The sequence below is a fragment of the Oncorhynchus clarkii genome, chromosome 7 (assembly GCF_045791955.1).
Source record: "Oncorhynchus clarkii lewisi isolate Uvic-CL-2024 chromosome 7, UVic_Ocla_1.0, whole genome shotgun sequence".
NCBI lineage: Eukaryota > Metazoa > Chordata > Actinopteri > Salmoniformes > Salmonidae > Oncorhynchus > Oncorhynchus clarkii.
Genome location: NC_092153.1, coordinates 62,499,343 through 62,521,525, shown reverse-complemented (window position 1 = coordinate 62,521,525; position 22,183 = coordinate 62,499,343). Strand labels below are relative to the sequence as shown.

The 22,183-nt window shown below is 42.0% G+C and overlaps 1 protein-coding gene and 1 pseudogene across 1 annotated transcript in view; one reads left to right on the top strand and one right to left on the bottom strand.

Moving 5' to 3' along the window:
* The window catches only part of LOC139414387 (synaptotagmin-6-like), a 53,613-nt gene extending 33,717 nt beyond the window's left edge, over window positions 1–19,896 (top strand). Inside the window, exons 2-7 of the mRNA XM_071162302.1 lie at window positions 13,675–14,095; window positions 14,816–15,374; window positions 15,581–15,701; window positions 16,013–16,184; window positions 16,783–16,933; window positions 19,492–19,896. Of these exons, the coding sequence (XP_071018403.1) occupies window positions 13,675–14,095; window positions 14,816–15,374; window positions 15,581–15,701; window positions 16,013–16,184; window positions 16,783–16,933; window positions 19,492–19,563 (1,496 nt within the window). The 3' untranslated portion in view covers window positions 19,564–19,896. The remainder of the gene's footprint in view (window positions 1–13,674; window positions 14,096–14,815; window positions 15,375–15,580; window positions 15,702–16,012; window positions 16,185–16,782; window positions 16,934–19,491) is intronic.
* A 1,551-nt stretch (window positions 19,897–21,447) lies between these two features.
* Window positions 21,448–22,183, bottom strand: LOC139412654 (olfactomedin-like protein 3A pseudogene; annotated as a pseudogene).

Genomic DNA, 22,183 nt, shown 5'->3' with positions numbered 1-22,183 from the left:
CGGGTCAATTATATATGTATAGTACATAATTTCTTTCAAACAGTAACTCACCACTCAATATGTTATTGGTGAGTTCTGTAGCATGCAATTTTTTGAAGGTGTAGTAGAGTTTGACAATAAATAAAAAGCACATTACAATTCATCCAAAACTGATCTCTCCCTTACTTTTCACAAGAGCATAATGTGAGAGTAGGCACTTTTTATCCAGGCTACTGTTAAAAGCTTTATTTTTATAATGCTCTATTTTTGACTTTGCCTGGCATATGTTGTGTAGGATGTTGGAGTTGGGTTTGGAATTTGCATAAGGCGCTTTAGCACCCAGAGACAAGTCTGCAGAGTCACAGTGTTTACTTCAGGATCTTTCCCTCTGTGTCTTTAGCAGAAGATGGGTATATTTGGTTGGTTGGACAGGACATTCATCAGGTAGCATACCATTGTTTGGGCTCTACTAGTTTAATAGTCTTTGCTTTCCAGCTTGGTAAGTGAGAGACAAGGCTAGCCTAAGGCAATGTTTCAGAGTCCATTCTTGGTTAAAATCACATGGTTTCATTCTCCAACACTCACCCCCTAACAGACAGTTTTGAATAACTTGACTTTTCCCAAAATATGACTTTTTTTGTTTTTTTTATAACAGTCTTGGTCAGATTTAGGGACATTTGCTCAGCCAAGCGCTCTTATTGGCTACCTCTCGGCAGCTTCTCTTCAGAATGACCGGCTATGTCCATCAAAACCTGCAAGCCTGGCCTTTCTCTCTCTTATCTCCCGTCCACACTCTCCTCAGTCTCCAGCCCAACAAATACTAATCTAACCCACTTTCACACACATAAGAAAGGGACAGGAAAGGGACAGGATACTTGCGTCATCCCCCTGCCCCTCTGCTTTATCTGCAAGGACACTTGTCTGTTGTGTGTGTGTGTGTGTGTGTGTGTGTGTGTGTGTGTGTGTGTGTGTGTGTGTGTGTGTGTGTGTGTGTGCCTCAATGATACTTCTTATTTATATAACCCAGGGGTTGGTGACAATTAAATTTACAACATCAACCAAGATAATATAAATCATAAGACAGTTATGTATATTCTTCTGTATATCAAATCAAATCAAATGTAGGTTGCTGTAGGTTTTCACATAATGAGCTGTATTTGTAAAAGGATCCGGTGTGCATTTCCTGCTCGAATCCTACCGACTGAGCTCTCATTTGGTTTGGGGGAGTGTTGTTGTCGAGAAACATGTTAATAATGTGTTCATGAATCACGCTGTAGGATTCTCAGCCTTGTTTAATTACTAGCCTCAACAACTCAGCATGATTTTGTCCCACATTATCATCCTCTGGGTGGCTAGACCAATTATGGAAATTAATTGCTGAACACCAACTCTGGAGTTCAATTTATATTCCCTGGTGTAAACTGCTTTTTTGGCGTGTTTAATTTTTATTAAATGTTTTATTCACACAAATCTTTAAAAAATTCCACTAAACGCCACATTATTTCTTAGCATTGTTATTATCTTGAGACAAATGTCAAATTCAAATGTAATTGTAATTGTATTGCATGAAAGTATATAACATTGGCAATCTCAAAAGTGCCCTTTTGAGTTTACTGTTTTGTTTATTCATATGATAATATATTTTGTTCTGTTTGGTCTCTCTATTATAATGATGATACGTTTTGTTTTTGTACCAGATGTTTCATGGAATTGACTAAATCAATAGGCAGACATAACATTTCTCTCTCTGATACATAACAATTCAGCATTGTGTCTAGACATTGGAAAATAATGTCAATTTTCTACCTTGTTATTTTGTTGAGTCCTATCAAAGTGATAGTGAAGTGGAGCTCTCTATTTCTCACTCTCTCTGTCTGTCTCTCCTTGTCGCTCTCTCTCTCTCTGTCAAGTCAAATCAAATCGAATTGTATTTGTCACATGTGCCGAATACAACAGATGTAGACCTTACAGTGAAATGCTTACTTACAAGCACTTAACCAACAAGGCAGTTTTAATATTTGTAAAATTGTTATATATATATATATATATATATATATATATATATATATATATATAAAGTGGGGCAAAAAAGTATTTAGTCAGCCACCAATTGTGCAAGTTCTCCCACTTAAAAAGATGAGAGAGGCCTGTAATTTTCATCATAGGTACACTTCAACTATGACAGACAAAATGAGAAGAAAAAAATCCAGAAAATCACATTGTAGGATTTTTAATGAATTTATTTGCAAATTATGGAGGAAAATAAGTATTTGGTCACCTACAAACAAGCAAGATTTCTGGCTCTCACAGACCTGTAACTGGCTCCTCTGTCCTCCACTCGTTACCTGTATTAATGGCACCTGTTTGAACTTGTTATCATTACAAATGTCATCAATTACAAATGTCATATTATGTATATATACAGTATTGTAACAATTTACAAATGGTTAAAGTACACAAGGGAAAATAAATAAGCATAAATATGGGTTGTATTTACAATGGTGTTTGTTCTTCACTGGATGCTCTTTTCTTGTGGCAACAGGTCACAAATCTTGCTGCTGTGATGGCACACTTTGGAATTTCACCCAGTAGATATGGGAGTTTCTCAAAATTGGGTATGTTTTCGATTTCTTTGTGGATCTGTGTAATCTGAGGGAAATATGTGTGCACATAGCCTGTCTTCTCTTGAGAGTCATGGCGGCCTTTCTCAATAGCAAGGCTATGCTCACTGAGTCTGTACATCGTCAAAGCTTTCTTTAAGTTTGGGTCATTCACAGTGGTCAGGTATTCTGCCACTGTGTACTCTCTGTTTAGGGCCAAATAGCATTCTATTGCTCTGTTTTTTTGTTAATTCTATCCAATGTGTCAAGTAATTATCTTTTTGTTTTCTCATGATTTGGTTGGGTCTAATTGTGTGGCTGTCCTGGGGCTCTGTGGGGTCTGTTTGTGAACAGAGCCCCAGGACCAGCTTGCTTAGGGGACTCTTCTCCAGGTTCATCTCTCTCTCTCTCTCTCTCTCTCTCTCTCTCTCTCTCTCTCTCTCTTTCACTATCCCTAGTTATTACTAGCTAACAGGGAAGCATGGAGTGTGACTGGGCCAAGCTAGAACAGCTTGTGAAGTTGCTGCAGCAGTTCAGAATCCACACCGACCAACTTCAAACTGACAGCCAGTCGCTGTCTGATGTGGTGCCGTGTCTTCTCAACCTTGAGGCAAACTTGAAGTCAACTACTGTTGCAAAACAGTTGGCACAGGTCCTCCTGAAGTCACTGCGTGAGCACTTCTTACGCATACTGAATCCTTTGCAGCCAACTTCGATCCAATCCCTGCAGCAGCTTGTCTGATGGATCCAAGTGTGTCTCTGGCACTTCGCTCAACTGAGATGGAGCCCCTGATGAGGGAATCAAAGTATTTTGTACTTCAGCAAATCAGAGTACAGCCATGGAGCAGCAGGACCCCAGGAAGATGCCAGCACAATAAATCTAGCAAGAATCTCAACCACAGTGCTTCAGAAATATAGCTTCCTCGCTTTGAAGATTGTGTCTGAAGTCACTGTCAAGACAGAGTGTCAACCTGGCAGGGCATTAAGTGCCCCGTGCTGCGGAAATACCTAGAAGAAGTAAATGGGGGCATGTTCACAGAGTCCCCTCACCAGTTTTGGCAGGCAAGGATGGCTGTTTGTCCAAAGCTGTGCACTGTGGTACTGGATCTGGTTTCTGCCCTGCATCCCAAGTGTTCATGGAGAAACAGAACGGCCACCTCTCTGGAACGAGAAGATAAACCAGAAAATGAGGAAGTGTTGTATTGCTTATGTTTTTGCTGTTGTTGCAGCTGTTTTTATTTTCTATTTGAAGGGGTTAGTCAGTGATACATGTTTAATATTATGTAACCGATGTGAAATGGCTAGCTAGTTAGCGGTGGTGTGCGCTAATAGCGTTTCAATCGGTGACGTCACTCGCTCTGAGACCTGAAGTAGTTGTTCCCCTTGCTCTGCAAGGGCCACGGCTTTTGTGGCGCGATGGGTAACGATTCTTCGTGGATGTCAGTTGTCTGTTGTCTGTGTGTGCAGTGTCCCTGGTTCGAGCCCTGGTCAGGGCAAAGGGACGGACGAAAGCTAAACTGTTACAATTACATAAACATAACACGCCAAATGTGTCATGACTTCATTTGTAGTTTTTTCCTCTCTCTTTCTGTCAGATAAAGGTAATGTAAAGGTACTTGACTCTTCTTACATCTACTACTGAAGTAAAAAACATGGGCAAGAGAGTTTCATATTTATTGCACCAGTCACATTAGGGTTTATTTATAATTTAAACCTAACCAAACCTACAGCATGTCCGTTGTATGGAGTCCTCTAGTGCCCTAAAGCCTGTGTTAGCATGGGCAGCACCATTGAGGACTTTTTCCATTTTGATTTAGTCAACTTTATTGGCTGATCTCTCCTGATGACCCAGTTGGCATGACCTGATGACCCGGTTGGAGTCGTAACAGCCGGGGTCATCAGGAGGCATCAGCCAATTAATTTTACTTGTGAAGAAGAAAATTGAGGATTTGAAGACGGAGATGGCCTCAATGGCGCTGCCCTTGCTCTCACAGACACACACATGACAGAGATATAGATATGATATGTCTATCCAAGTCTATGGTCCTGGCCTATCACCTTACAGCCAGCCCCCTAGTGGCAAGAAGTGAACAAACTATAGGCCTACAACACAAAAATGGCTCCTAGCCTCCCACACATTGGCTACTTTCTGTCCCTAACACTAACAACTAAAACTGAAACTAAATAATATAAAAACGAAATAGAAATGTTTTCATCAAACTGAAACCAAATAAGTCTGAAAACTAACTGAAACTAAACTGATTTTTTGTAATAACCTTGCTTTGTTTACAATAGGGCTATTTTAATGTTTTTCGTTTGGCAACAGTTCAGTAATAGCCCCTTTTAAATAGGGGATTGTTGGAAGTAGGTAGGCCTATACCTCAAGGGTTGTGGTGAGTTTCCACATGGCAATCCCAGTAATTGCTTGTCTGTAAATATCCTCACACTGAAGAAGTGTGCCTTTCTTTCCTCCATACTATACTGTACACAGGGTCACCAGGGCTGCAGCTTAGGGAAAATGTTGCCTGCAATTTTTCTGATGCACTTAACCTAAATGTCAGTTTATGTGGAGGCTGCGCTCCACAGTTGGGAGTAGCTATAGGATGGAGGCTATACTATAACAGTAAAACATATTTATTTTGTTTTGTCATCCTTTGTAGCTCAGTTGGTAGAGCATGGATTTTGTAATGCCAGGGTAGTGGGTTTGATTCCCAGGACCACCCATACATAAAATAACTTGAGTCTACAAAACATTAAGAACAACTTCCTAACATTGAGTTGCACCTCCTACCTTTTTTGTTCTCAGAACAGCCTCAATATGTCAGTGCATGGACTCTATAAGGTGTCAAAAGCATTCAACAGGGATGCTGGCCCATGTTTCCCACCCACAGTTGTGTCAAGTTGGCTCGATGTCCTTTGGGTGATGGACCATTTTTGATACACACTGGAAACTGTTGTGCGTGAAAAACCCAGCAGTGTTTCAGTTCTCGACCCAAACCGATGTTTTCTTACCCATTCACCCTCTGAATGGCACCCACAAAAATCTTTCCTTAACTCTTCGCACACCCCTTCATCTATACTGATTTTAGTGGATTTAACAAGTAACATCAATAAGGGATCATAGCTTTCAACTGGTCAGTGTACGTCAAGGAAAGAGCAAGTGTCCTTGATGTTTTGTACACTCAGTGTATATGCAGATCTGCTTAAAGAAATACTTCAGGATTTGGCAATGAGACCTTTTATCTACTTCCTGTTACTTTCCCACCTGACAAACTCAAAATATTGCTCACAACAAAGGGAACTAACAAAGCAAAAAATCTTTGATAATGAAAACAAAACATAAAGGGGTTCAAAAGGGGTTCTGAAAGACACCCACCATGGATGCCCACTAGGTTTGCCTCCGAAAAGACAAACTAAAAGAAAAATCCACAATTTAGGATCGATAGTAAAAGAATATGGAGCAAAACAAACACTTCCGACTACTGAGATGGACAAGCCAGCACAGATATACCACATACTTACTAACTAGGTGACACCAATTGGTGCGCCCTATGTGCTAACATGCTACCTCGAAATATAAATGGAAAACCAAAACTGATAACATTCCCCAGAGTCAGATGAACTCGTGGATACCATTGTTGTGTCTCTGCGTGCAGTTTGAAGGAAGTTGCTAACAAGTGTTAGCGCAATTGCTAACTAGCGTTAGCGCAATGACTGGACATCTATGGTAACTGTTAGCATGCTATCAGATAACCATAAACTTACAGTCATTGCACTAATGCTAGTTAGCATTGGCTTGCAAAACTACATCTAACTCCCTTACTTCCTGGACACAGAAACATAAAAAACGGTATCCATAGGGGGTGCCAGGTAGCCTAATGGTTAGCGTGTTGGTCCAATAACCGAAAGGTTGGAAGATCAAATCCCCAAGCTGACAAGGTAAAAATATGTTGTTCTGTTCCTGAACAAGGCAGTTTACCCACTGTTCCTAGGCTGTCATTTTAAATAAGAATTTGTTCTTAACTGATTTGCCTAGTTAAAGAAAAAAAAGTTACTCTGAGGAAGTAAAGGGCCTCATTGCCATAATTCCAAAGTATCCCTTTAATGACATACATTATATATAATATTGTTATACCCTTTACTTGACAATGCAATGGGAAAATAATGTTTCTGTGCTCTTGTCTTGCCTTTTGATGGGCTGTGTTTTCTCCAACAGAACCACTATAACCAGCTGGATAACGTATATTTATTTTTCAGACAGGTAGCCCATTTCCTGTGTATTGTCAGCCCTAATCATGTGGTCATTGCAGATGAAGGAATGATCCCATACCGATTTAATTTTTGTCCAATAATAAATTTGTCAACTGGCCGATCCCTTATAAATATAATCTCTGTGGGTAAATCCCAGGTGCAAAGGTTTGAGTGGGGAGAATGATAAAGTGGCCAATGTGTGAGGCGGCTGAGGCCTATAAATAGCCGAGGAGGCTGCTGGGGTAATTGCTTAAAGATTATTTAAGAGGAGCCATCTTGCTGCCACTTGACTCCTGATGAGACACCGCAAATCGTCCCAGTCAAGGGTGATTAGTTGTTATTTTTTAGCTTTTTATCGCACATCATCCACCAAGACATAGAGAATTAGGGTAAGAACTGGGAAGTTGGGGTGGCAAGTTGACTAGTGGTTAGAGCATTGGGCCAGTAAGCTAAAGGTTGCTAGATGAAATCCCTGAGCTGACAAAGTAAAAATCTGTCATTCTACCCCTGACCAAGGTAGTTAACCCACTGTTCCTAGGCTGTCATTGTAAATAAGAATTTGTTCTTAACTGACTTGCCTAGTTAAATAAATAAAAAAGAATGCATGTTCTCGATTGCTTACATACAGGCAGGTCCCAAGTTATTGGCACCCTTCATAAAGATGAGAAAAAATAAAGAATACAAATAATTTTTATTTATTTATTTCACCTTTATTTAACCAGGTAGGCAAGTTGAGAACAAGTTCTCATTTACAATTGCGACCTGGCCAAGATAAAGCAAAGCAGTTCGACACATACAACGACACAGAGTTACACATGGAGTAAAACAAACATACAGTCAATAATACAGTATAAACAAGTCTATATACGATGTGAGCAAATGAGGTGAGATAAGGGAGGTAAAGGCAAAATAAGGCCATGGTGGCAAAGTAAATACAATATAGCAAGAAAACACTGTAATGGTAGATTTGCAATGGAAGAATGTGCAAATTAGAAATAAAAATAATGGGGTGCAAAGGAGCAAAATAAATAAATAAGTTAAATACAGTAGGGAAAGAGGTAGTTGTTTGGGCTAAATTATAGGTGGGCTATGTACAGGTGCAGTAATCTGTGAGCTGCTCTGGCAGTTGGTGCTTAAAGCTAGTGAGGGAGATAAGTGTTTCCAGTTTCAGAGATTTTTGTATTTCGTTCCAGTCATTGGCAGCAGAGAACTGGAAGGAAGAGGCGGCCAAAGAAAGAATTGGTTTTGGGGGTGACTAGAGAGATATACCTGCTGGAGCGTGTGCTACAGGTGGGAGATGCTATGGTGACCAGCGAGCTGAGATAAGGGGGGACTTTAATAATGAGCTATATTGCACAAAAAAAATTGAAATTATATATGATATACTAATACAATTTTAAAAATAAATCTATTATGTTTAACAAGTACTACTTTTTTTCTCTCAAAAAGATAGGGGTCAAAATGATTGACACCCCTGTTTTCAACACCTTTCAATAGCTCACCTTGTGAGGATAACAGCACTGAGTTTTTTTCTAAAATGTTTATGAGATTGGAGAACACATTGGGAGGGATCATAGACCATTCCTACATACAGAATCTTTCCAGATCCTTGATATCCTTTGTCTGTGCTTATGGACTGCCCTCTTCAATTCAAACTACAAGTTTTCAATTAGAGACAAATGTTTCCTTTTTTTTATTGCGTACAATATAGCTCAGTATTTGTATTATTTTCTACAGTCTTTTCTGGTCATCTTTATCAAGAGTGCCAATAATGTTGGACCTGACTGTTTACCTGGCATGTTGTGTTTGAGACTCTCAGAATGAAGGGGTTGGGGAGAGTGGGAGTGGAAATGTCGAATGGCAAGGATTCTTTTGAGACCAGGTTGTATATGAGGGCACTTGACAAAGAGAACAAACCCTGGGGCTTTGGTTTCTCTCTGTGTCTCTGCTTCAAAGAAAGGTTTAATTAGATTTATGAGTACCTGAAAAAGCTCTACTGGTCTGGTCTCACTGCATGTTCTTTCAGCCAGAGCAGTGCAGCAGATACATTAAATGTGGTCGTTTCCCCCATTTTACAGACAGTAAGATACAATTGTACTGCATCATGCCTTTATGTCCAGTCATTTTTCACAAAATACATTTGTTCTTTTTTATACATAAGTTTCAACAATTTTATGATGAATAAAAACTGCAAGTACAATATCATGAACACAGTAGGCTTACTCTCTGACATCTATTGATTTAAAAAGACACACGCTAGATTAAATTACTGTATGAACACTGAATACCACCTATTACCATCTCGTATGCCTTATGACTAACGTGACATGGTGTGATGAAAGAAACATACAGGAACTCAAATCCTTCTGTTCACCTGATTTAGAATTCCTCACAATCAAATGTAGACCGCATTATCTACCAAGAGAATTCTCTTCGATTATAATCACAGCCGTATATATCCCCCCCCAAGCAGACACATCGTTGGCTCTGAATGAACTTTATTTGACTCTTTGCAAACTGGAAACCATTTATCCGGAGGCTGCATTCATTGTAGCTGGGGATTTTAACAAGGCTAATCTGAAAACAAGACTCCCCAAATTTTATCAGCATATCGATTGCGCAACCAGGGGTGGAAAGACCTTGGATCATTGTTACTCTAACTTCCGCGACGCATATAAGGCCCTGCCCCGCCCCCCTTTCGGAAAAGCTGACCACGACTCCATTTTGTTGATCCCTGCCTACAGACAGAAACTAAAACAAGAGGCTCCCACGCTGAGGTCTGTCCAACGCTGGTCCGACCAAGCTGACTCCACACTCCAAGACTGCTTCCATCACGTGGACTGGGACATGTTTCGTATTGCGTCAGACAACAACATTGACGAATACGCTGATTCGGTGTGCGAGTTCATTAGAACGTGCGTTGAAGATGTCGTTCCCATAGCAACGATTAAAACATTCCCTAACCAGAAACCGTGGATTGATGGCAGCATTCGTGTGAAACTGAAAGCGCGAACCACTGCTTTTAATCAGGGCAAGGTGTCTGGTAACATGACCGAATACAAACAGTGCAGCTATTCCCTCCGCAAGGCTATCAAACAAGCTAAGCGTCAGTACAGAGACAAAGTAGAATCTCAATTCAACGGCTCAGACACAAGAGGCATGTGGCAGGGTCTACAGTCAATCACGGACTACAGGAAGAAATCCAGCCCAGTCACGGACCAGGATGTCCTGCTCCCAGGCAGACTAAATAACTTTTTTGCCCGCTTTGAGGACAATACAGTGCCACTGACACGGCCTGCAACGAAAACTTGCGGTCTCTCCTTCACTGCAGCCGAGGTGAGTAAGACATTTAAACGTGTTAACCCTCGCAAGGCTGCAGGCCCAGACGGCATCCCCAGCCGCGCCCTCAGAGCATGCGCAGACCAGCTGGCCGGTGTGTTTACGGACATATTCAATCAATCCCTATACCAGTCTGCTGTTCCCACATGCTTCAAGAGGGCCACCATTGTTCCTGTTCCCAAGAAAGCTAAGGTAACTGAGCTAAACGACTACCGCCCCGTAGCACTCACTTCCGTCATCATGAAGTGCTTTGAGAGACTAGTCAAGGACCATATCACCTCCACCCTACCTGACACCCTAGACCCACTCCAATTTGCTTACCGCCCAAATAGGTCCACAGACGATGCAATCTCAACCACACTGCACACTGCCCTAACCCATCTGGACAAGAGGAATACCTATGTGAGAATGCTGTTCATTGACTACAGCTCGGCATTCAACACCATAGTACCCTCCAAGCTCGTCATCAAGCTCGAGACCCTGGGTCTCGACCCCGCCCTGTGCAACTGGGTACTGGACTTCCTGACGGGCCGCCCCCAGGTGGTGAGGGTAGGCAACAACATCTCCTCCCCGCTGATCCTCAACACTGGGGCCCCACAAGGGTGCGTTCTGAGCCCTCTCCTGTACTCCCTGTTCCCCCACGACTGCGTGGCCACGCACGCCTCCAACTCAATCATCAAGTTTGCGGACGACACAACAGTGGTAGGCTTGATTACCAACAACGACGAGACGGCCTACAGGGAGGAGGTGAGGGCCCTCGGAGTGTGGTGTCAGGAAAATAACCTCACACTCAACGTCAACAAAACTAAGGAGATGATTGTGGACTTCAGGAAACAGCAGAGGGAACACCCCCCTATCCACATCGATGGAACAGTAGTGGAGAGGGTAGCAAGTTTTAAGTTCCTCGGCATACACATCACAGACAAACTGAATTGGTCCACTCACACAGACAGCATTGTGAAGAAGGCGCAGCAGCGCCTCTTCAACCTCAGGAGGCTGAAGAAATTTGGCTTGTCACCAAAAGCACTCACAAACTTCTACAGATGCACAATCGAGAGCATCCTGGCGGGCTGTATCACCGCCTGGTACGGCAACTGCTCCGCCCTCAACCGTAAGGCCCTCCAGAGGGTAGTGAGGTCTGCACAACGCATCACCGGGGGCAAACTACCTGCCCTCCAGGACACCTACACCACCCGATGTCACAGGAAGGCCATAAAGATCATCAAGGACATCAACCACCCAAGCCACTGCCTGTTCACCCCGCTATCATCCAGAAGGCGAGGCCAGTACAGGTGCATCAAAGCTGGGACCGAGAGACTGAAAAACAGCTTCTATCTCAAGGCTATCAGACTGTTAAACAGCCACCACTAACATTGAGTGGCTGCTGCCAACACACTGACACTGACTCAACTCCAGCCACTTTAATAATGGGAATTGATGGGAAATGATGTAAATATATCACTAGCCACTTTAAACAATGCTACCTTATATAATGTTACTTACCCTACATTATTCATCTCATAGGCATACGTATATACTGTACTCTATATCATCGACTGTATCCTTATGTAATACATGTATCACTAGCCACTTTAACTATGCCACTTTGTTTACATACTCATCTCATATGTATATACTGTACTCGATACAATCTACTGTATCTGCCTATGCTGCTCTGTACCATCACTCATTCATATATCCTTATGTACATATTCTTTATCCCCTCACACTGTGTACAAGACAGTAGTTTTGGAATTGTTAGTTAGATTACTTGTTGGTTATTACTGCATTGTCGGAACTAGAAGCACAAGCATTTCGCTACACTCGCATTAACATCTGCTAACCATGTGTATGTGACAAATAAAATTTGATTTGATTTGATTTGATTTCTTGGCTTTGGGTTTTGCATTAGGCTGAGATGCCAAAGGTGTGAGATGTGTAGTAATTGTACAAGCTTGCATTGCTCTCACATCAATTTTTGATTTGAAGTCTGTGTGTGTGTGCCTAGGAGACCAATTAACGTACATCTCAATAAACTGCTGGTACTTAAAAATGTATTACAGCAATACAACTCTGTATTACAGAATAAAAACACTAAACATAAATACACTCAAAGGGCAAAATTGTTCTGATGGTTTTTGTTTAGGCTTTTGAGCACCGGCGGCGGGAGGTGATACTTAGAAGCACTTAGCTATGTCACTTATTGAAGGTACATTAAACTTCATAGTGGGTTAGTCACCCAACCACCCACTCAGATAATTTCAATATCCCAAAAGATAATCAGGGTGTAAGTAAGCCACAGAATTTTGAGTGACTGTGAAATTCCAACTTTTTATTTTCGAGTATACAGGGATTACCAGTTGTCCTAAATTCTCTCCACCAAGAGGATGCACATATATCACTCCAGTGTAAATTGCTAAATTGTAATTACTTCGCCACTATTGGCCTATTTATTGCCTTACCTCCTTACTTTATTTGCACACACTGTATACAGATTTTTCTATTGTGTTATTGACTGTACGTTTGTTTATCCCATGTGTAACTCTGTGTTGTTGTTGCTTTGCTTTATCTTGGCCAGGTCGCAGTTGTAAATGATAACTTGTTCTCAACTGGTCTACCTGGTTAAATAAATGTGAAATAAAAAAATAAAAAAATAAATACATGTGCTGACTGGACTGTTGAGGGAAAATGTGTCTCCCAAATCCAGGCTTGAGTCCCAAATGGCACCCTATTCCCTATGTAGTACACTAGTGCACTATGCAGAGAATGGGGTACCATTTGGGACACAGCCCAGATCCTGTGCCACAGCAGCAGGCTCAGCACACTCCCTTATGATGAACAGAGCATATTAAACCACCATCAGACCAAGATGCAGCGTTAAAGCTCCACCCTTTGTGCTACTTGCTTTATCTCTGCCTCAGGAAAAATAAATCTTAATTTAAAATCTCACTTCTGAGATTATGGTCAAACAATAATTTGAGATATTATTTGTTCAACTAGGTTTATAGAAAAATTGTCTGGTTATGAGTGGGGCTTTGCTCCTTGGTCAAATGTATTGTGGGACTGTTTCTGGATAAGACTGTAATTACATTTAGCTCATTTGCAAGTCAAACAGTGAGCACTTGCACTCTGCATCTGTGTGTGCGAGAGGGACATAGAGAGAGAGAGAGAGAGAGAGAGAGAGAGAGAGAGAGAGAGAGAGAGAGAGAGAGAGAGAGAGAGAGATAGATAGATAGATAGATGAGGGCTTGTTTCTCATTACTTTAAATTCCTGCATGGATTATTTGTAGTCAAAGACATGTAACTCATTCCAGACTTGTATTATTCAGGGTTCAAGCTGAATCGTGCCAGAGCATGACACCTGAATTAGCACCATTTTAGGGCCCTGCCCTTTAGGTGAGCACAGACTTGGCAAAACAAATAGCTCATTTGACCTATCCCCTCCCCTTTTCTTTCTTCTCTTCCACCTCCATCCCTTCTTCCATCCCTCCATTGCCTCCTCCAGATCTCTCCTTCAGCTTCCTGCTCCTGGGGTTCGTGGCCTGTGGCCTGGCCCTGCTGGGCGTCATCGTCTTTGCCTCCTGGAAGCTGTGCTGGCTGCCCTGGCGCACCAAGGACCTCTCCTCCAGTGCCACCGCCCTTGCCCCCGCCGCCGCCCCCCCCTCCTCTGCCTCTGACAGACCCTACGACAGAGCCTTCTCAGCACATGCCCACAGACCTACACTCGTACGCGCACACACGCACGTGCACGCCATGGCATCTGACAAGCTGAATCCTTCGGATCCGGCGAGTTTCCTGGAGGCTGCGGTGAAGATCAGCCACACGTCACCTAACATCCCTGCCGAGGTGCAGCTGTCCATGAAAGACCACTTCCTACGCCGCACGCGCATGGCCAGGCAGACCACCGAGCCTGCCTCCTCCAATAGGTCAGGCTCCGGGAGGAAGTTGCCCTTAAACACAGACCTAGCCTGTGTCACAAACAGCACCCTATTCCTTACATAGTGCACTACTTTTGACTTGGGCCCTTTTCAAAACTAGTACAATATACTGTACAGGTAATAGGGTGCCATTTAGGAGGCATCCCTAGTATCAGCTTATTAGTATATCCTTCCCAAATCCTAACCATTTGGGTGGAGTAACACAAAACTGACCTAATATCCGTGTCTATGGGCATCCTACTTAAATAGGTTAGACAGGGCTCTTCTGAGGTCCAGTTTATGCCCAGGCCATGTTTTAGTATTGAGGTAATAGTATGTGATATTGTCAGGAAGTGGCTATTTATAGTGTATCATAGTGGTACAGAGATATGATTCATTACGCATCATATCCACCCCTGTAATATCTCCGTTTGTGACCTTTAAGATGAGATAGATAAAAAAAGTAATGAGGTTGTCAGTTGAATGCCCCTACTGCCGTGTCGCTCCTATTGCGCTAAATGAAGAAAAAACAAAATCATCTAATATCAGAAAGAAAAAGTGATTCCATTTACTCTAAATTGGAATCTGACATTATTCTGAAGGGATGCGAGGGCACAGATTTCCCAGGCATGCCATATGGTACTAGCATTATTTCACTGCTTGAGTGTGTAAATTGTCCATGACAATGATTCAACTGGCAAAAATGTCTCCATGTCTCCATGTCTCCAGGCACAGCTCCTTTAAGAAGCACCTCCCCCGACAAATTCACCATGTCACCAGCCTTGACCGAGGCAGCGACTTCCCCTATGCAGAGGACCAACCCACCAGCCTGGCCAGTTTGGGTCGCATCCAGCCAGAGCTCTACAAACAGAGCCCCCTGGAGGCCGACGAGTCCTCCAAGACCTGTGGCAAGATCAACTTCTCCCTCAAGTACGACTATGAGTCCGAGGCTCTCCTCGTCAACATCCTCAAGGCCTTCGACCTGCCTGCCAAGGACTTATGCGGCAGCTCCGACCCCTACGTCAAAATCTACCTCCTGCCTGACCGCAAGCGCAAGTTCCAGACCCGCGTCCATCGCAAGACTCTCAACCCCATGTTTGACGAGTCCTTCCAGTTCACAGTGCCCTACGAGGAGCTGGGCAGCAGGAAGCTGCACCTGAGCATCTTTGACTTTGACCGCTTCTCCAGCCACGACATGATCGGCGAGGTCATCCTAGAGAACCTGTTTGAGGTATCGGACCTCTCTCGCGAGACGGCCATCTGGAAGGACATTCAGTACGCCACCTCTGTAAGTCATTCAATTATCCAATCAAATGCTTTTGATAAAGCCCTTTTTACATCAGACATTGTACATAGACTGCTTTCAAAGTAATGAAACAAATATCTAAACATGTAAATCATTCAACTATACTTTTAACAATATTAGTGGCATTGTAATGTGTGATAACTGTTTTCTTCTGTTCTGATGTGTTTTGTCTGTGGCCTTGAACACAGGAGAGTGTAGACCTGGGGGAGATCATGTTCTCTCTCTGTTACCTGCCGACCGCAGGCCGACTCACCATGACCATCATCAAGTGCAGGAACCTCAAGGCCATGGACATCACAGGATACTCAGGTACAGTTGAGTCAGTGGGTTCACTTTAAAAGGTTTTGTGCTTGTTTTACCTGAAACGCGGTTGTTCACTCTTGTTCTACGCATTGATTTGGGCATCTCTATGGTAAAAGAGTGTAGGCCTATGCTAAATTACAAGACAAAAATGTAATCTGATTTGGTATCATATATCTGGTTTCGTAACACAAGAGCCATACTTAGCTAATTTACATATCACATAATGTAGCTAGAGTCAGGTCAGCTTGATCCTTTAAGTAGCTAAGCAATTTTAGTTTTAAAGAAATCAAATCATATTTTTTCTTGTTTATTGGCAGACCCATATGTCAAAGTCTCCCTGGAGAGTGACGGACGGCGCTTAAAAAAGAGGAAAACCACCATCAAGAGGAACACTTTGAACCCCACCTATAACGAAGCTATCATCTTCGACATCCCCCCTGAGAACATGGACCAAGTCAGCCTGCATATATCCGTCATGGACTATGACTTGTATGCCATTATCATAATATATATATACTTGTTTGTATTGCCATATCAATTGTTATATTTGCCCTTATTAGAATAATTAGTCAATTCTTGTTATTGATCTGTTTGTGTTAGACCTGGGCTCAAATACATGTCTTTGAGTATTTATGATTTTGAAATACTGTTTCTGTGTATTTCAGTATTTTCAAATGCGCAGCCCAAAACAAGTACCTTTATTTGAGTATTTGAACGGTTATTTGTAAAAACCAAATAGTATTTTCAAATACTTATGTGAAATACTATTTTCAAATACCTGGGTTAAATATGGGAATGCATTTGAGTCCGTGTATATTCATATTTTTATTGTATTTCCAAATGCATTCCAATATTCAACTACTTTGCTTTCAAATAAAGGTTATCTGAATACTTACTACAGAATGTAGGTGAAAGTAATTTTGATATTGGAAATAGTGTTTGAACCTAGGTCTGGTTTGTTTATGCTACAACCATGAGATTCCAACTAATACTGTCGGTTCTGCTAATAGTAGAAGAGAAAATGTGAAGTTACATGCCAGATGTGGCTGAAGTGTTAATGGGTGCCTTTTGCCTTTTTTATACACAGGGTGGGACACAATGAGATCATAGGTGTGAACAGAGTCGGCAGTCATGCAGAAGGACTGGGTAGAGACCACTGGAACGAGATGTTGGCCTATCCCCGCAAGCCCATCGCTCACTGGCACCCTCTACTGGAGGCCACCGAGTCTCAGAAAGAGGTAGGTTGGTTACTCTGTTTCCCTGATAGCTGCTTTATTAAGGAAGGTATAACTTGCAATGACTGTGATGTGGTTGTCTTACCTACCTTAGTTGGATGCACTGACTGTGTGTCGCTTTGGATAAGAGAATCTGCCAAATTATCAAAATGTAAATGTATGTACAAGGAACAAAAATATCAATGCAACATGTAGAGCGTTGGTCCCATGTTTCATGAGCTCAAATAAAAGATCCCAGAAATGTTCCATACGCATAAAAAGCTTATGTTGTCAACTCAAATGTTGTACACAAATGTGTTTACATCCCTGTTAGTGAGCATTTCTCTTTTGTCAAGATAATCCATCCACCTGACAGGTGTGGCATATCAAGAAGTTGATTAAACAGCATGATCATTACACAGGTGAACCTTGTGCAGGGGACAATAAAAGGCTACTCTAGAATGTGCAGTTTTGTCACAACACAATGCCACAAGTTTTGAGGGAGCGTGCAATTGGCATGCTGACTGCAGGAATGTCCACCAAAGCTGTTGCCAGAGAATTTTATGTTAGTTTCTCTACCATAAGCCACCTCCAACGTAATTTTAGATCATTTTCCTGTACCTCCAAAAGGCTTCACAACCGGAGACCACGTGTATGGCGTAGTGTGAGTGAGCGGTTGTGAACAGAGTGCCCCATGGTGGCGGTGGGGTTATGGTATGGACAATGAACACAATGGCAATTTGAATGCACAGAGATACCGTGATGAGATCCTAAGGCCCATTGGAGTGCCATTTATCCACCTCCATCATATTGCAAATTATGTACACAATTCCTGGAAGCTGAAAATGTCCCCGTTCATCCATGGCCTGTATACTCACCAGACATGTCACCCATTGAGCATGTTTGGGATGCTCTGGATTGACGTGTACGACAGCATGTTCCAGTTCCCACCAAAATATGCAACAACTTCGCACAGCCATTGAAGAGGAGTGGGACAACATTCCACAGGCCACAATCAACAGCCTGATCAACTCTACGGGAAGCAGTTGTGTTTTTTGCATGAGGCAAAATGATGGTCACACCAGATACTGACTGGTTTTCTGATCCACGCCCCAACCTGGTATCTGTGACCACCTGACTGTATTTCCAGTCATGTGAAATCCATAGATTAGGGCCTATTTAATTTATTTCAATTGACTGATTTCCTTATATGAACTGTAACTCAGTAAAATCTTTAAAATGGTTGCTTGTTGCGTTTCTATCTTGTTCAGTATATACAGCGCATTCGGAAAGTATTAAGACCCCTTCCCTTTTTCCACATTTTGTTATGTTACAGCCTTATTCTACAATGGATTAAATAAAATGAAAAATCCTCATCAATCTACACACAATAACCCATAATGGTAGAAATCTTTGCAAATGTATTAAAAATAAAAAAAAACAGAAATACCGTATTTACATAAGTATTCTTACCCTTTGCTATGAGACTCAAAATTGAGCTCAGGTGCCTCCTGTTTCCATTGATCATACTTGAGATTTTTCTACAATTTGATTGGAGTCCACCTGTGGTAAATTCAGTTGATTGGACATGATTTGGAAAGGCACACACCTGTCTATATAAGGTTTACAGTGCATGTCAGAGCATAAACCAAGCCATGAGGTTGAAAGAATTGTGCCAAAGCAAAGATTTGGGGAAGGGTACCAAAATATTTCTGCAGCATTGAAGGTCCCCAAGAACACAGTGGCCTCCATAATTCATAAATGGAAAAAGTTTGGAACCATCAAGATTGTTGCTAGAGCTGGCCGCCCAGCCAAACTGCGCAATCGGGGGTGAAGGGTCTTGGTCAGGGAGGTGACCAAGAACCCTATGGTCACTCTGACAGAGCTCTAGAGTTCCTCTGTGGAGATGGGAGAACCTTCCAGAAGGACAACAATCTCTGCAGCACTCCACCTGTAATGGTCTGGGTGTAGCTGGTGCAGAGGAGTCAGGCGCAGGACAGCAGAGATGAGTAACACAAGTAACTTTACTCAAATATTCCAATAACATGTCGTAATACCGAGCCCACAATAACAGACCGAATATACATAAAACAATCACGCACAAAAACCATGGGGAAAACAGAGGGTTAAATAATGAACATGTAATTGGGGAATTGAAACCAGGTGTGTAAAACAAAGACAAAACAAATGGAAAATGAAAAGTGGATCGGTGATGGCTTGAAGACTTGAGGCTGTAATTGCTGCCAAAGGTGCTTCAACAAAGTACTGAGTAAAGTGTCTATGAATTTAATATTTAAGTTGTTTATTTTTAATACATATTTGCAAAAATGTCTAAGTGTTTTTGCTTTGTCATTATGGGGTATTGTCTGTAGATTGATGGGGGGAGGGACTATTTAATCAATTTTAGAATAAGGCTGTAAAGTAACAAAATGTGGAAAATGTCAAGGGTTCTGAATACCTTCCCAATGCACTGTATATATATCCATCTATGTTTAGGATTTCTGATGGTAGGTAAACTCCTAACAGTGACAGCAATTTCCATGTTGGTACACTAATCTTACCATGTGAAATGTCTCCTACAGTGGAAAACCCGCAATGCAAGCTTTGACAGCCAAGGCTCCTGCCCCTCTCCAAAACTTCTGTCTAGTCCATGAGGGAGGAGCCAGAATTTATACTACACTACTCTACGAAGCCTGCCCTGCACCAAGGCCTGAAATATTGGAGTGTCCCAGACCCATAAATTCTGTGGCTCAAAATAAGTAAAGTGCAGTAAGTTATTCTGGAAGAACAGTCGGTTTACACTGGACATTATCTCCCCAGCACACAGACACAGAAATACAGACAAACACACACACACTTCTCTTGTGCCCTCTTGGACAGCCACTTTGTCATGGAATGTATAGTGTGTACTGGGTCTGGTGGGATCAGTATTATTGCAACAATATTTTTGCAGTTGAGCTCAGCCTGGTGTTTTTATACATCTGAGGTTAACATCTATGTGTATCTGTCTGAAGTGTGGTCAGGGCATTATGGCAGTCTTGTGAACATACGATACAACATCATATTAAATAGGTCAAATGTTATAGTTGCTGCTGTTGAGTGCAGGATGTTCTTGACGTACCCTACGACTTACAGTAAGTACCCTCTTACAGCAAGTCCAAAACAATCAACAGGGTATTATGAAGTGAACCATTTTATACACATTTGTATTGTTACTTAAATAATTGTTGGTTTACTACAGTGGATGTTCCAGGATGACAAGTGTTTCATCCCTCTACTTTATTTGTATTTGTTTCATGTACACAGCATACACCATACCTGGCTATCATATACTTTTTACGTCTTAAGTGTAGCTGCATTACGTGCTAAATAGGTAGCTAGCATCATTGCAAACAATGTGGTTTGGTTTGTGGCGGTACTGTTAAAATTACACTGTAGGTATGGACTTAATGTACAACAGTATATGTATATAATGCCCTTTGATACTGACATCAATAATAGCACTGAATTTAGAATCACATATTTATTATATTATCCACATGACTATCTCCCTGAACTTACTTTTCTGTTTCAATTTCACAGTGACTACAGCTTCACTGCTCTGTTTTCCTATTACCTGTGAAGTATTTTCCAATAGTCTCCTGTTCAGGCAATGTCATGTACCTTGAGGGACTTGGCTTGATCCTTGACTCATTTGCATCATCAGCCTTGTGATAAGTGTTTAAAATAAGGACTCTCCTGTTTTTTCCAAGCAATTTACAGTAACTTTCCACTTTTGTATTGAACATTTGTATTTGTAACAACTGTTTCCAGGCATCCCTTGTATTTTAAAGAAATTATAATAAAGTTGTTTATTCTGGTTCTAACATTCCAAATTGAGTGCAGATATATGTTCCTCTTTTAATGTAACTTACACACTTTCATCCAATGATGTTTTTATTCAACATCAAGGCATAGCCAGTGAAAGGTCAAATGTGGTTTTCAAAAGTGCTAAACAGAAAACAAAAATATTATACAACTGTACTGTTTTCACTTCAGATTCTCCGTCCACGTGCTCCTAGATCTTTATTATCATATAAATATTTAATAACAAGCAATATCTAAAGTAAATTGATGGTTTTGTTACTGAACTGTTTTTCTGTTAGTAAGACAGGAAAGACTATGACAATGATCTGATTACATTTAGGACTGTTCAAAATCGTAACTGCAGATGTAGGATCTTAATTTGAGCCAGTTTGCTACAGCATAAAAATTATCCTGCAGCAACAGGACATGTGGATTATAATAAATTGACAAATTTGTAGGGGTTGGTAAATGTGTTCAGACAAATCAAGTTTAAAGTAGAAATTGGAAGCCTTTCTAACCTCAGATACACTACAAGATTCCTGCAACAGCATGATCAAATGCAGACATGGCATCTGTAGTTGAACAAACCTGAATATGATGATGAAAATGTTTTATTTTCATCTACACAGACTTTTCTGGGCTTTTACTCAGTACAGATGATGAAATCTCAACACTAGGCAGCGTTGCTGAGCTCATACCTCCAGTTTCTTCTTCATGGCCAGCTTCTAAAGGATCTGGTAGCCATCCCCAGGCGTAGATCCGCAGCTCCAGTAGATTGTACTTGGGAAAGTACACTAGCGGTGCGTCGTCGTTGGTCACCATATTACTGACATCAAATACGCACTGGACACGCGAGCGTTTGGGCTCCGCAGTGTTGTAGACCATGTACACCGTGCCCCAGATGAAGGCTCCCTCCGACACGGCGTGTCCCACATCTGTTCGATGTCCAGCGTGTTGTCATCCATTTTGTCCAGAGAGATGTGCCTCTCGGTCTCCTTGGTGGCATACACTTAGATGGCCCAGAGGCCCTCCTCGTCTGCCTCCAGGTCAATGACCGTCTCCAGGGTTAGGCCATATACGGGAACGTGGTCCTGGACAGGGAAGACAGCGTTGTCCGCCACAGGTCGTACTTGACCAGCCGTGGCTCCTTGCCCTCCTTCAGGTAGTACGTGTGGTTGTTGTAAACGGTGTGGCCGCTACCTTGCCAAGGGGATGGCAGCTTCATGGTCTTGGCCATAGATGTGCCCAAGGAGACGGTGAAGTCCCTGATGGAGCCAATCTCATAGAGGGTGCCCTCATCTGTGCCGTTGAAGACCTTTCCCGAGCTGCTGCCCACGTCTTTGGGCCTCCAACTCACTTAAAAATCTTTATGGATTTGATGCTGGATATCATGTCCCTGCAGTCTGCGAGGGGAGAAGAGAGGTACAT